The sequence below is a fragment of the Temnothorax nylanderi genome, unplaced genomic scaffold, assembly GCF_030848795.1.
Source record: "Temnothorax nylanderi isolate EJ_2023f unplaced genomic scaffold, tnyl_v1.0 TNYL_tig0004_pilon, whole genome shotgun sequence".
NCBI classification, from domain to species: domain Eukaryota; kingdom Metazoa; phylum Arthropoda; class Insecta; order Hymenoptera; family Formicidae; genus Temnothorax; species Temnothorax nylanderi.
In genome coordinates this window covers 2,629,397-2,644,706 of record NW_027249066.1, presented here as the reverse complement: position 1 = coordinate 2,644,706, position 15,310 = coordinate 2,629,397, and the positions used below count along the sequence as shown (strand labels likewise).

Genomic DNA, 15,310 nt, shown 5'->3' with positions numbered 1-15,310 from the left:
AAGTTTCTCCCGCTCGTTGAAAAACCTTGCGAAACGACGTTATTGCGCTCTCCAAAATAACGAGAAAATGCAAGAGATGTCCGACGAAGGTTTTCCCACTTTCGGAAATATCGATACAGCTTAAGAACTTTGAAAAAGAATATCAGATGTTTAAGCTTTGTGATCCCAGTTCAATCAGTTAATTTATTTAATCTCTTTAGAATCGGGACTGAAAACGGACAGGGAATTACTTCAACCGGGATTAATTCAGTTACGTCGGGTAACGAGCCTTATACGCGAACTTTGAGAATTCCATTAGTCCTATAATAGCAAACATTCGGAGTAGGTTGAAAGCAAATTTTAGGTGATCCGATTGAAATTAAATGAGCGCCGTTTCTGGAAAATGTTTCTAGAATTTCGGAAGTTCGGCACCAATGCCGCGGGGATCGAGGATTCGCCGTTGGTGATTTCTCGCAATAATCGATCACGCAGGTGAAACAGCACGCGCGCGTACATACTCCGCGAGTATAGATAGAGGTCGGCGAAGTAAGTGCGTCAGGTGCGCTCACGTACGCTCACACAATCGTGCGTTACCTGCGAGCGTTCGCAGGTGCGTCCACATCGAGGGCCCTCGAAGGATAGCCGGAGAAACGGCAGATGGTACGAACGTGTGCCGGCCAATGGGAGGTAAAAGGGATGACGAAGGGCGAAGAGAGAGAGAGAAAGCAGAGAAGAACGGAGTTTGGAAGACGAGGAGTTAGATCGAGAGGAAGAAATATATTTATTTACGCTCTATTTGCACAATAAAATGTGATGTAAAGAAAAATTGGAAAGTCAACATTTACGTTGGTGGCAACGTATAGCGTTTTTAAGCAATCGTAAATTGCGAACTGAGAGACGAGGATCAGATAAGTGATGAGAATTCGGAAGCTAAAAGCTAAAATTTTATAAAATTGATAGTCAACAATTAAGAATTGAGAAATATTAAGCGCGCGTTGAAGACGATCGCGTTTAGGTGATTAATTTCGAGAAGAATAGATCTTTGCAGTTTCTATATAAGCTTCATAAATAGCGACATCGGTAAGGCGTCCCGTGTCGGATCAGGTGCCCCAAGGATAATAGGAGCGAGAGGTGTCGCGAAGATTTTCTAGGCGTTCTTGGAGCGCGCGGGCGAGCGCGAGCGCGAGCGAGCGAGCGGATGAAAGGCAGCGCACGAGCGTCGAAACGAGCGCGAGCAGCAGGAGAAGGAGGAGAGCCGGGAGAATGAGGGGAGAGAGAGAAGGCGGCAGAAGGCGCGAGCTTAAAGTTTCCCTGTTATCGGCGCACGTCTAAGCAACTGATAAAAGACCGTGTTCCTACGGACAGATAACGGGGCGGAATGGCCCGGTATAAAGAGTCATAGATAGAGGCAGATAAAGCACGGTCCACGGAACAGGTGAATGTCGCGACGTGGGCAGACCAACGCCCGTACGTACTCGCGGCGCGTACCGATCCGCCTGGCGATTCCGCGATCACCTCTCTTCGCGTCTTCGCTCGCGCTCCCGATCCGTCGACGGCCAAGTTTCTCGATCGATCGGCCGTCATCGTCGGGATACCTTCTCGGTCGCCTCGTGGTACGCGAAAGTGCATTCCTGGTTTCTTGTGTTCCCGCCGCGCGCTCGCGCGCGCCGCGCTGCGCACCGCAACTTCCGGAAATAACGTCTCCCCCGCGCCCTTTCTTCTTTCTCCTTCCCCTTTCTTCCCATCGTCGCTTCCGTCATCCCCCCGCGCGCGCCGCCGCACCCCATCGCCGATCTTTTTCCCCCTTTCTATTCCCGTATATCTCTTTTTTCCCCTTTCCGCTCGTCTTATTCCTCTCGTCTCCTTCTCGTTTCCGCCACCCGCGCTTCGCCGCCCCCGCGGCATGTAGAAAACCCCTATACCTACCTATCTACCCTGTCTCTCTTTCTCTCTCTTTTCTCTCTCTCTCTCTCTCTCCCTCTCTCGTCATCTCTCTTTCGCGCTCGCGTGGATACCGTCCCCCGTCCGGTACATAAAACCTCTTGGAGATATCTTCTCCCGGCGGCCGTGGCGGAAAAAGAAACCCAATATTTCATGGAGACAGATCGTTATTGGGGCGTGCACTACAGGTACTGTCCCGCTCTCTGCGGATCGATCTCTCGTGGCAGAGGAAACGGTACAACGGGGATGACTATCGCGGCTTGGGAAAAAGGCGGGGGAGAGACGGGGGCTTCTTGTCGTTTCCTACACGGGTCGTCGTCGCCGATGACTTTTCGATGAATTCGTCGACGCGAAGGAAAAGCCACTCGGGGGGAAAAGGAAAAAAAAAGAAGCACACTCAATCGATCTTTCCGTTTTTCTGTTGCAGCGGCGGTATGGCCGGGCAGCACTACTGCCTGCGCTGGAACAACTACCAGTCGAATATGACGTCGGTGTTCCACCAGCTCCTGCAGACCGAGGCCTTCGTCGACGTCACCCTGGCGTGCAACGAGGCCTCATTAAAAGCGCACAAGGTAGGCTGGTGTACGTGTACGGAGAGAGGAAGAGAGAGAGAGAAAGAGAGAGGCAGAGAGATAGCGCGACCACGATCAACGGCGCTCGCGGAATCGAACGTCAGACCTGAATCCAAGAAGTACGAGAAATTGCAGCGCCTATGACAGATTATTCCCGGCGTCTCACGCGATAAAAATTGTGAACAGAAAGAGTCCATATTAAATTTAAAAAAAAAAAGAGAAAATTACATTTAGTACAATATTCGATTAAAAATATCAATAAATATCTGGCGTCGATTTGAAGCGATGTCTACGTCAATCATACCTATATGTATAGCTCTGTCTCGATTACTCAAAGTCATCAAGATTGCAAAGCAAGACGTGTAGCGGATAATAGCGCCCGCGCCTCGATCCGGCATCGATCCGCAATCGCTCGCAACATTTTGATACTACCGAAAATATCTATATCGGTGCGTGGCAGCTCTCGAATAGTAAACGTTTTCTGATTCTTAATATCTTGATAGCTAATTGAAACGTCGATATTTAACTTTGAACGTGGAGAAAACTCGTACGATGGAGCACTCGGTAGTTTCAGCACGTTTTCGAGGAGCAAAGTGGAAATAGTCGCGCCTGCACGAACGCGCTTCTTTTGCATTGCCCGGTACCTACCTCCGCGTGTCGAGATTTAATCGGGAAGCCGCGATTTAATCGGGATCGTCGACGTGTCTACATGTCTAAAACATTTTTGTTTTTTTTTCTACGTGTTCCAGGTGGTGTTGTCGGCCTGCAGCTCCTACTTCCAGAAGCTCCTGCTGTCGAACCCCTGCAAACACCCGACGATTATCATGCCGCAGGACGTCTGCTTCAATGACCTCAAGTTCATCATCGAGTTCGTCTACCGCGGCGAGATCGACGTTTCGCAAGCGGAGCTTCAGGTGAGTGCGCGAAGAATAAGGTCGATCTTTCGCCGCGTTCGTCGACCGACGACGCGATGCGACGTCGCGAACGACGATTTCTCCCCTCGAGTCGGACTCGAATCCGACTTGAATTTTCGTCGACAAAAGCCGAAACGCGACAATGCCACTCGAAGGGTATCGATGACGCGAAGCTATAAAATGAGTCTCTTTCCCCCGCTTCTCCAAGTTACAGAATGACTCGTAGCTGGTTCTTGTTTCAGAATGTCGCTACTTTATTGATTCCTTGATTATCACGATGAGATTATATTCTCGTTCTCGTACAGGAATTTTTAGGAAGATAAAGTGTCCATTTAAGAACATATAAAGCATATGTATAATACACAGGAACATTTAGGGAAACAGCTCCGGTGATAATTGACGCCGTTATCTCGCAATATCTGAATTGCTCGAATCAACACTGTTAAACTTGTAGTGTCAAATTATGTTCAATTTTGAGTTATTTTGAACCATTTCTATAAGTCGCCACTGCTCCTACTCAATATATCATTAATTTAACTAAACCAATGAAGTGTTAAAATAATAAATTTTGACACACATGGTAGTAAAAAATAACAACATATTATTTAACAAGGTATTGGTTTAAATTTTATTTCAAATTTTCCTTTAATGTTTAACAGAGAAGTATCGCGATGCTAGTGGTCACGGCTCGTAATCATTCAAAAGTGGTACCAGCCGTGACTCTCTCGAAACGCCTGCAGTTGATGTTTCTTCGGGGGGCCCCTGGGTGCATCGCAGGTCCCGAAACGTTCGAATCGCGGTGCGCGTCACGATATTAAATAACGACGAGCGCGATCGCTTCGTTTTATCTTATCGCGTTATTACGACGCACCGCGAGAATCGTACTGTTATGCGTCTTACGCCGCGAGATCTTTCGCCAAATCGATAGCGGTTCTGCATGGAACGGATACAAAAGCTCAACGAAGAAACGCTTCCCACTGAAACTGACGACATATAAACATTTTACGAATCGATCGATCTCTTCGAATTGCGAATATCTCTGTTTTAATTATCTGCATTTCTTTTTCCTCTGCGTGACTCCGCGTGTTCTTCATGCGATGTTCGCGGAGATGAAACTCGTTCGCGTGCATCGACGTGCTCGAAACCGGCGAGAAAGTACACCGGCTTTTTCTCCTTTTTTTTTTCTTCTCGAATGACTTAAGTGCCTTCGATCCTAGTTCGGATTTTTTTAGCACACCTCTGGAATTCGTACAGCGCGCAGCGGTAAGAGAGAGAGAGAGAGAGAGAGAGAGAGAGAGAGAGAGAGAGAGAGAGAGAGAGAGAGAGAGAGAGAGAGAGAGAGAGAGAGAGAGAGAGAGAGAGAGAGAGAGAGAGAGAGAGAGAGAAATGCCGAGGAGATACTTTCTCGCCGGAAACCGTCCAGTTACCATCTGGCAATTTCTAGCTAAGGTCTGTAAATATTTCTGAAAGAATCCATTTCAACGTATATTCTTCAAACTCTAAACAGGACCAATAACAAAAGTTGAGGAACTTCTTGATTGATACATTACGATCTTTCGGGATAAACTACGTTTTATCGGACGTAGATATTATCGACATTCAGTACCCTTACCGACCAAATAAATCTACAATTCCACGGCGGTTAACCACCATCGTATCGTTACCGACCGCCGGAATCTCTGCGATTTTCTCGCGGATCCATTTTTGTAGCATCAAATGGACTGCAGCCTAGAGCTGTGATGATTGCTTCGAAGGCTTCGTTATTCGAACTTCGACACTTCGAAGAATCAAAATTATAAATTACCTCGAAGTTTAAGGTGTCTTCAAAGCTTATAAGTTAACTTCGAACTTGCAATGTCGGGTCCGTATTCATTGTCTATTCTTATTTGAAGGCTGTCTTAAGTAATGTCTTGATGCTAATACGGCTCTGTGATTGGTTTATGTTTATGACATCTTGGGGCCTGAGCAGAATAGCTGACTTATACTTCTAAAACAATGTTTTATGCTTCAAATTTTTGTTTTTAGTAACACAATACCATTTTGTGTCTCAAGTCCTACAAATATTGACACTTCGTGCATACGTACAAGACGTGAGACATAAGACAGTATTGTGCGTTACTATAAACAAAGATTTAAAGCACAAAACATTTTCTTAAAATTATAAGTCAGCTATTCTGGTCAGGTCCTAAGATTGTACTTAAAACGGTCTTAAATATAAGATCCGACTATGAATATACCGGCCGAAGAGTAACAGCCTTACTACCGACGGCGGATGTTCTCTGCTTTACCGATTTCCGCCGACAAATTCTCTACTTCGCGTCACGGTCGGTAAACGGATGTCCCTTGGCCGGTCATATCCCGCTCCGGATTTCCGCTTAATTTGTTCGCGCAGCCGTCACCGCGCCGCGCTGCGCGCGCGCCTCTCGTGCGCGTTCGAAATGCCCGCTCCGGCCGCGGCCGGCCGGCCGGCACGCGCGCGGGTCGCTTTTTCGCGGAGTCTCGGCGATATCGCGCGCCGTCCGGCTTTATCGTCGCGACGTGCGCGCCTGAAAAAACTTTTTTCCCCGGTCGTGACGCGTCCCCGCGTTTACGAGTTTGTGTGTGCCACGTGACTGTGTGTCTCTCGTGCCGCCGAGTGCCGCTCCAGATTTTTCCGCGCGAGAGGGGAAGAACCCAGGTATATCTCGCGGGCGGATAAGATAAGAAGCCATGCGGATTGCCGGCCTACCCAAGGATGTCTCGCCAGTAGATAAGAGGTACGGCGCGCGGCTGCGCTACCCTTCCGCCTCCGGTTTTCTTTCTTTCTCTTTTTTTCTTTCTCGACTCTCTCTCTCTCTCTCTCTCTCTCTCTCTTCGCGAAGATGCGCCGTTTTCGCGCCGACACGACGGACCGCGATTTATCGCGGCAAGAATGTAACGTGCTTCGTAGGTAGACTCGTTGTTCCAGCGTGATTGTTGACTGTGCGGTCGTTTTGAGTAACGCGAGACACGAATGCGGCTTTATCGCCGCATAAGAACATGAACCATATATTCTTTTATCGTGAGAAAATTGCAGGAAATGCAGAGAGTAGACAGTGACAAGAATTCATCATTCATCAATAATCGCGGCGTAAATTGTCCGTATTAAATTCCGTTTAAATAACGAGCAAATATCGCGGACTGATTGCGTTGAGAATATTGTTATTGAAAATATTGACTAAATTAATGCTATTTGGATCCGGAAACTTTACGAAAATAATTATAATGACGTATCTGGAATGCGTGCGCGCATTATCCTTGCGTTTCGGCTTTCGCGCGATAATTTATTTTGCACAATTAACAAATTAGTTTTGTATTGTTCCTAAATTATCGAGAATAATTCCCAGCGTTGATTTTATTACGTTATATAGTTCCATTCAAGACCACTGTCACCGCGTGGGATATATTTTGCGAATTTTCCGCGTTGTCGAGGCTCGTTTCTAACTCGATCAGTAGAATTAACATATGTCTGCACGAAATGCTGGAATTTCGTCGAACTTCCGACGATTTATCGCATTCCAGGACGGTATAATTTACTCGTAAACGACTTCTGCGCGCAACCTGCAAATTTTTTTAAATTTTATCTCAAATTTGACGAAAGGAGGAAATAAATATGTGCGATATATTAATTGCATTGTAATGTTCCTTTTACAAATTATCGAAATACAATAAATTAATATTCCGCTTGCGCGTACGTATAATTCGTCTAACCTAAACAAATTTGTTTTCGCTTCAATTCCCACGTTTTTTGCCTCCAATCTTGATCCGGGAACGGGCGTCTGAATTTTTTTTGCATAAATGGTCACCTGGGAAACATTTAGACTTTTACACCCCAATTAAAAATCGTCGTTATTAATTACATATTGCATATTTTTGATTGTTTAATAATTTATGAATATTTGAGGACAATATGTATATAGATTTACTCAACATTTTCTGAAAAAAGTAAGGAGAAAAAACGAAAGAAGCATTAAAATTACTGTGATGTAAACTTCTATTTTTTTGTTATACTAACGTGTAAAAATCACTCCAGCCCCAGGCGCCCGTTCCCGGATCAATCGTCATTAATTACGATTGTTGATTTCGATGGAGCAGTTTTGTCAAATAACACGGTTGGTCCAAATCGAACCCGATCGTTCCTTCTCGTCGCGGAATCGCGAGCCGGGCGCGGAAAACACGGTCGCGACGCGCGATTTATCGGAAAGCCGCTCTCTCGCGGACGGGAGATTATTTTCGCCGTTCCTCGCGTGAAGCGAAGGGGATGTGCTTCGCCGGCCCGGCTATTTGGATCGCGCGCGAGACGCGGCCGGACGACGAACCTGCACGGCACCGTGTGTTTCGGGCCAAATTTAAATCTTTCTAGCCGACAAACACGGCCCCCGGGGCGCGCCGAGTCGTCGAATGCACGATCGCGTCGACAAGCGACGTACTCGTTCGTCGCTTCTCGTCGCGATTAATCAGAGAACGAAGCGTCTTTGCGAGAGGAAACCCTCGCGCGAGGAATTAGTGCCTCCATCTTGACGTTTATTTCTACTGAATTAATTTATCACCGATAAATGAAAGTATCTTGCTCGATGTTTCGTCGGGAACGAGAGACGAAGCGAAGCGTTCTCGAGCGAGTGTCTGAAAAGAGCCGAGAGGTCCCCGCGCGTGACAAGCAGACCGTAATTCCAGAATTTGTCAACTGGAACCCGGTTCTTAAATCCAGTCCCCCCCTAATTCGCCATCGTAAAAATCTTCAAATTCTCCGAAATTCAATTTTCCATCCCCGACTCGCGTCAGCGTGACGTAAAAAAAAAAAAAGAAAAAAGTGGGCCGCATTGACAGGATAAACGCCGGATTTCTCAGCGCAATTTTACGTTCGGCCGATATAATATAAACGAGCAGCCCGGTCGCGGACGGGAATTCGAGATCGAGGAAGGAACCTATTTCGCTTTTTCACGGGCGCGATTGTTTGTCGCTCGCGCCTTCTCTCTCTCTCTCTCTCTCTCTCTCTCTTCCTCTCCCTCTCTCTTTTTCATTCTCGACGCGGACCCAGCAGACTGTTTGAACCGGGTGATTGAATATTTGCGTCCTGCTGTCGCGCTCCCTCGGTACCTGCGCGCGTGCGAAAACACCGGCCGGTGAGACCCCGCGGTCGCGAAGGATAGCCCCCGACTCTCGTCATTTCGCCGTTTTTACCTCCCTTTTCGCCCCGCTCCGTCAAGCGGGACGTGCCGGCACGCAACGATGCTCGCGCCCGTGATTGGTGCCCCTCGTCGAGGTGCTTACTCGACCCGAAGCCGCGTATCTTGCTCCCAGGATTCGCTCCCGGCGCAATTTCGGCCTGCCCGCCAGCCAGCGACACAAACCGATCGTATCTACGGGGTGTCTCTAAAGCAACGATATATATTCCGAATTTTAATCGAGGCACTGAAGAGCGTGGGGCGACTCGACGACGTCCCATCACGTTCTGCTCATAGAAAGTACGATACTGCAAATTTATGCATAAAAATGCTAAAATGTTATTCTTGATGTATAAAAATATATCTATTACACGAAGAGAGACAAAACGTTCATTTATTTGAGGTATAAAAAGTTAAGATACTTTAAACGAATTTTAACAAACTTTTAATTTGAGATTTTGTAATGAAGAGACGTCTGGGTTGGGGATTAAAAATACAAATTAAATCTCACAGCCTCTGATTAATGAGAAAACGGACTGAATAATTTAAAGTAACTATGTCTGAGTCATTATAATATGTAACGGTATGTAATCTTGGGACACTCTATATACGAGACATTCCCAAGTCTTCATGCCGTACACTCGGATTAAATTGAACTTCTCTGCTCCGTATATACTTCCACTTTCCGGTGGCAATCTCGAAGCTCTTACTATTTTAACATTATTTTCTGTACATTTTCTTGCGCCTAGCAAGAAGTGCCGAATGATTATAACTTTTACGTCGTACAAATTTTATAAATCAATAAATTGCGCGGTTCGCTTCTACTATCCGTTAACATTTTTAAAAATCGGCGCACGATGTTCGGCCTTTTCGAGGCCGTGTTCGACGCTAAAATTAGTTTTCGAAGAGATCGCGATCCAAGAAGAGGCGATGCAAGTGCATCCGCATGCGAGAGGCCCCGCTATTACGCTGGCGATCGCGACGCGAGATGCATTCCGTATTCCATTTTCGGAGGAAAGTCCGCGCAAAACCGTCGACTCCGTCCCTCGCTGTCCTTGACACGGCAGTGAGACGACGACACGCGAAGAAAACGCGTATCTCTCGTGTGCATCGCGCGCACTTGTATGCACAGCCGATGTACAGGGTGTTTCCGAAGTCCGCCTACGATCTTTCTCAACGGTTTATCTCGAGTAGCACGTGTCATCTTTTCTTTCGCGCGGTTCTCGCACAGAAATACCTTATTATCGAATTATATTATTAACGACAAAGATATCTAAAACTAGAAAAAAAGATTTATACAACGAGTCTATGATTGGTAAAACTTGGTAAATATATACAGCTAAATAAAATTTTTTTATTGAGACCATGGCATTTGATTTTACGTCGTGAAACAGGTGATAGAAACTCGTTTCGCGATCATCGATCGAGGAAAGGACATCGCGAAGTCGGCTCTACTATTCCGATGGCCTCGTTCTCGATCGGCGTATCCTTTCTACGACCAAAAGAAACTCTCGCAACGTGGCGCGGGAGGATAGAGGGCGAGGGGAAAAGAGGAGGCGTCATTGTTCTCACTCGAAGCGATTTATTTCGGTCAGTACAGTTTCTCAGATGTGTTACAGACGCCGGAAAGATGATCCTACGCTTGTCGCGTCGCGCACGAACGTATCTTTCTCGTGAGAAATCGTCATTAACCGATTCGACTTCTTGATTCTCGAACTTTTATCGACTTTATTTACATTGAAGTGATAATAGACACGGCGCGGAAGAATGCAATAACGAGCGAGAGGGAGGTGACGGGAGAGATGGAGGGGGCGAGGGAGGGAGAAGAAGGGCTACGAAGAGATTTACCGAGTCGAAACTGCAGCGCGGTTTAACCCCCGAAATTCACGATGTGTCGCAGATATTGGCGGGACCTGCTACGTGAGAGATAATCGATACAAGGGGGTAGCAACGCGACTACTGCGAGACGGTGTAGCTATATGTTTTAACTCCGCCGGATTTAATCAATAATCGTAACGTTAAGTGTCTGAGCAGAATAGCTGACTTATAATTTCAAGACAGTGTTTTATGCTTTAAATCTTTGTTTTTAGCAACGCACAATACTGTCTTGTGTCTCAAGTCTTAAACGAGTGTACAAAGTGTCAACATTGTAAGACTTGAGACATAAGACAGTATTGTGCGTTGCTAAAAACAAAGATCTAAAGCATAAAACACTGTCTTAAAATTATAAGTCAGCTATTCTGCTCAGGCCCTAACTGATATTCACGCGACGCTCTTCGGCGATCGCCGAGCGTCGGTTACCCTGTTTTCTCCTCATTTTCGCTCGCGTTCCGAGCTGCCCGATGCTGTTAACACAATTTTTATTACGTATATCTGCAGACAGCGCGACAGAAGTCAGCTCGAATCGCGAAATCCATTATCTTAATTTTATTCTGCCTTTTATTGACTGTATATGTTTTAAGGAAATGAACTACAAACTTCTTGAGCGATTCTTAAATTAATTTTAATTACTTCAAGGCAGTCTTAATAAATGACTGTATTTTTATCAAAAATACGAGTATCTTTGTATGCTTAGTTTTTATAAAATTTAACGAACTAATTATTTTATTTATATTTTAATTATTCTATTATGTTAACAAAATTGGAGAAGAAAACGATTACCATTGCAAATGTAATTAATTGAAAATGTTTCGTTGAATTAAGTATTTTTGCATTTATATTGAAGTCAATCAAATGTGACACTATATCAAAAATTGTGAACTATAATTCTGTAGTTTTATCTCTGCTTTGTGCATTAAATAATACTAGCATCAGATGATTAATATTAAAAAACCATTAGTCCTAATTGATTCTACACAAGATTTCACACTTTATATATATTCTCAGTTTTTTATAATACATTGTGCAACAATTGAATATTGCATGTGATATCTATATATATAAAAGTTTATCAGTTACACGCATTAATATTTATCATCTCATCGTCGCAAGAAAGCTTCACGCAGTCATTTCAAATATCTCGTACGAAGTAACGTACGGGAAAGCGGTATCGGGTAATGTCACTTCTTCATAGCGAGCGAGCAAAAGTGCTGAATGCCCTTAGTTAAATTTAAGCGTCCTCGTGTGCAACGTGCATCCGCGATGCAGCGTGCGTCTCGCGTCACGCGGTCGCTCGGCCGCGAATACCCGCGCAACGGTCGTGGCCGTTTCGTCGGAGCCGCCTTTTTCGAAACCGCCGTCTGCTCCGCTACCGCTGCTATGGCTGCTGTTAATCGGCGCCACGAGCATTCTGCGACCGCTGCAGAACGCTTTCGTAGCGGGCGACATCGATCGCGGATGGCGGAACGTGCGCTTGGCCCAAAGTACCTCCGGCTGTAGGCGACCGGGCAGGTTATCCGCGTGAGACGGGGCGACGAAACCGAAAAAGGAGAGATAGGAAAAAAATAGGGAAAGGGGGACGAAAAGATAAAAGACGAGGGAAAGAAATCACGTAGGTCCGACGAGCTTACTCGCGCGACTGTACCGGGTGTCTGCGTCTCGTCGCCGGTCCAGCCGCCGTGTCTCGAGAGAGGAGAGGAGAAACGAGGGGAGGATGAGCTCCGCTTAAATCTCGGCTACGAAAAAGGGGCCCGTTGGCGAACGCGTTGTCATCGATGATGTATATAAGAACGGAACGCATCTTCCTCCCCTTTAATTATGCGATATTTAATTCCTTTGCGTATATGATACGCTCTTTTTTTTATACAATATATTTTTTTGCACGTAATAATAAATATAAATGATTAGTTATGTATCGTGGAATTGTTTTTAGCTGTGTGCTAGAATATAGAATGAGTATAGAAAGATGGAGGAAGGAGAAGTGCAAGAAAACAGGGAAAGTACAGGGATCAAAAAACGACCCTGATGCATCCGGCACGTCTTATAATAGATCCATTTCTTTCGCTCGTTTTCAAGCAGAGTACGTTTCGAGCTTTCCCTTTCTCATTCTACTCTCTTCGCCGTATATATACGCGCGACTGATAATACTGCTCGCCACGAGGGTACCGGGGCGGCGCTCTGTAGGTCGCGGAATGATTTCATGTCCGTAGCCTCCTTATCTCCCTTCCCCCGGCGGTCAACCCGGCTAGAAGAAGGGTAGAAGAAGCAAAACGTAAAAGAGGCGGAAGGGCGGACAGGCAGAAGGAAGACGAGGCGCGCGAAGAAGTAACGGTGAAAGAGAAGCGGATTCGGCGGACTCGCGCGCTTCCTCGGCCGACTGTACCCGCGGTTTCTGCAGCGCGCGGCGGCGTGCATGCGTGCGTGCGCGCGGAATTGCACGCCGCGCGGCCCCTGTGTTTGTGTACGCGCGTGCATGCGTCGCGTCGTGTCGTTGCACGCGTGTGTGCGTGGCGAGGGCGGGAGGAGGAGAAGGAGAGGGCCGTGCGAGAGCGAGCAAGCGAACGAACGAGCGGCTGGAGCCGCAGATTCCCTTTGTCCGCGCAAGCTCTCTCTGCAACAGCCCACGACTCCACGTCTTCCCTACCCCTCGCCCTCCTTCTCCTGCTGCCGTTGCCGCCGCCGCCGCCGCCGCCGCTGCTGCTGCTGCTGCTGCTGCTGCTTCGCTCTTCCACCCACCGTTCTCCGCACGCCCTCCGGCACCCGCCGCCCTCTGCCTCCCTTCTGGACCCACGGTGCGATCGCGTCTCGCTCGCCCGCTCGCTGGCTTCTCCCTCGGTCCTTCCTCTTGCTCGCCGCTCTGCCGAATCCGTACCCTCTCGCGCGCCTCCACCGCTCCCTCCTCCCGCCGCGCCGTCTCTCTGCCACTCGATCGCTGCTGAGTCGAGTCAGCCCGACGCAGGGACGGCCCGAGGGAGGAATGATCCGAGGGCCCGTCAAGGGCGCGCGGAAGGGGTAATTCGATCGTCCCCGTATGTCCACCGGGCCGCTCCGGGGATTCGAATTATTAAACTACGCGATTCCCTCCCGCCCCCTCCCCTACCCCTGCCCGCCCTCCCGGCCACCCCGTGCGTCTCGTGATACCGCGATTTAACGTTGGATAACGGCCCCGACGCCCGCCGACGCCCCCACTGCAACCCGTGTGCGTTTGACGCGCGTTTGAAGATCCCTCAAAAGGTTTTTGTCCGGAAGGGGTAAAGGCAGATCCGCTCGTAATCCTCCTAACGTGTATTTTTACACGTGTTCCCCAAGACTTTCCGCGGGAATTCGAAACCTAAGGGGCTAAAGGTATAAGGTTTCCTCGAGCGCCGGATTTTCTCCGCGTTCGCGACTCTTGAAAATGTTCCTCCATGAAGCATAAATTTTCAAGTTCCACAAATTGCCTGGGGGACTTCAGGCTTCTCGCTACATTAGAAATTAACGATCGTTATTACACGGATAGCGAGCTACTCTCCGTGGCACATATTTCGTGCTGCAACCTTTTCCATCTCCAGATATCGTAACTTAATATTGCGTTTGGCGTTTATAAATCGGAGTTTGCAGTAGTTGTTGAAGCATTAGGATACTTACGTATTCACTGAAGAAGACATATTGATGCATCAACAATCATCGCTAATGATCTGTTATATAAGATTTTGATTATGCATTTACGTACGATTGCATTTAATTACACAAGATTTAATTATGCGGGATTAAATGCAATTATATAATAATGCGAAACTTGTCGCTTCGCAGCCGTGCCGACGCCGATCGCGTTAGCAGCGCGCGTGCACACATTCGCGAGTCGCCGCGCCACGCCGGGTCGAACGTGTCAAAGTAAACGATCGTTCGGTGCAGCGAAAAATTCCACCCTCTCCCGCGCCCCCGTTCGCTGGCAACTTTCGCGAGCGCGCTCGAAAAATCCCCGACGGAGAAAGTTTGTTTACGAACGGGCCACAGGGGGAATAGGATTCGCCGATCGGCCGAATATATTCGAACGGGTTGCGCCGGCTGCGCAAGTTGCAGGGGTGTTAAAGGCGTAAGATTATGTTATGTCTGCGAGCTTTCCTGAATACTGTAACAGGGAATCGGGCGTTATTTAAATTCTTAAAAACGTCTCGCGACATTCGTAATATTCGGGTGGCTCCCGGAAAATTGCCTTTTTCCATACATATTTTGTTGTAGAAGGCGATCCAAAAATGTCGATATTTTATTTCATCACATATGTAAATAAATGTAGATTTTTTTTAGGTGTGCGATTCGATCGAACGAGGCTCGATATCGCAACATAGACAGTTGACGCAATAATTGCATATAATTACTTCATATGCGTATTAATGCATATTAATACTCTTAAAAGGGCAAGGTTTCGTGAATTTATGCAAACTGGACGTTCGAATGAAATAAATTATGGATCGATATTTGTCAATCGAGCTAATCATTAGTTACATTTTTGTTAAAAGTCGAACTTCTCGCGTTCAACATGCCGAGACATTCTCCATCGATGTTGAGTATTATTAAAGCGAGTCAAAGGCAATTCGCGCGAGGCCTGAGACGCGAAACACGCCGACGTGTCTGGCGTGAATGCGAATTAAGCGCGGGGAGGATGGTGGAGTCGCGGTAAAAGAGGAAGGGGGAAGGATTTCGACTCTGTAACGAGAGACTGACGACGGCGCACGCCGCCACAAAGACTCGTCTAGAAAAAGAAAGCGTTGAAGTGCATTACAATAAACGACCTGAGAAATACAATAAATAGCATCTTCATTCAGAATAGATAATATTTGCGAATAATAATTTCGATTCTATC

At 47.0% G+C, this 15,310-nt stretch overlaps 1 protein-coding gene across 2 annotated transcripts in view; it reads left to right on the top strand.

The window, feature by feature from the left end:
* The window catches only part of Psq (pipsqueak), a 53,438-nt gene that overhangs the window by 18,653 nt on the left and 19,475 nt on the right, over positions 1–15,310 (top strand). Inside the window, exons 1-3 of one of the 2 annotated variants that reach the window (XM_071709959.1) lie at positions 1,958–2,108; positions 2,348–2,492; positions 3,242–3,406. In XM_071709959.1, the coding sequence (XP_071566060.1) occupies positions 2,074–2,108; positions 2,348–2,492; positions 3,242–3,406 (345 nt within the window). In that variant the 5' untranslated portion in view covers positions 1,958–2,073. Of the gene's footprint in view, positions 1–1,957; positions 2,109–2,347; positions 2,493–3,241; positions 3,407–15,310 lie in introns of those variants that run through there. The other variant, XM_071709967.1, reaches the window with a different exon arrangement.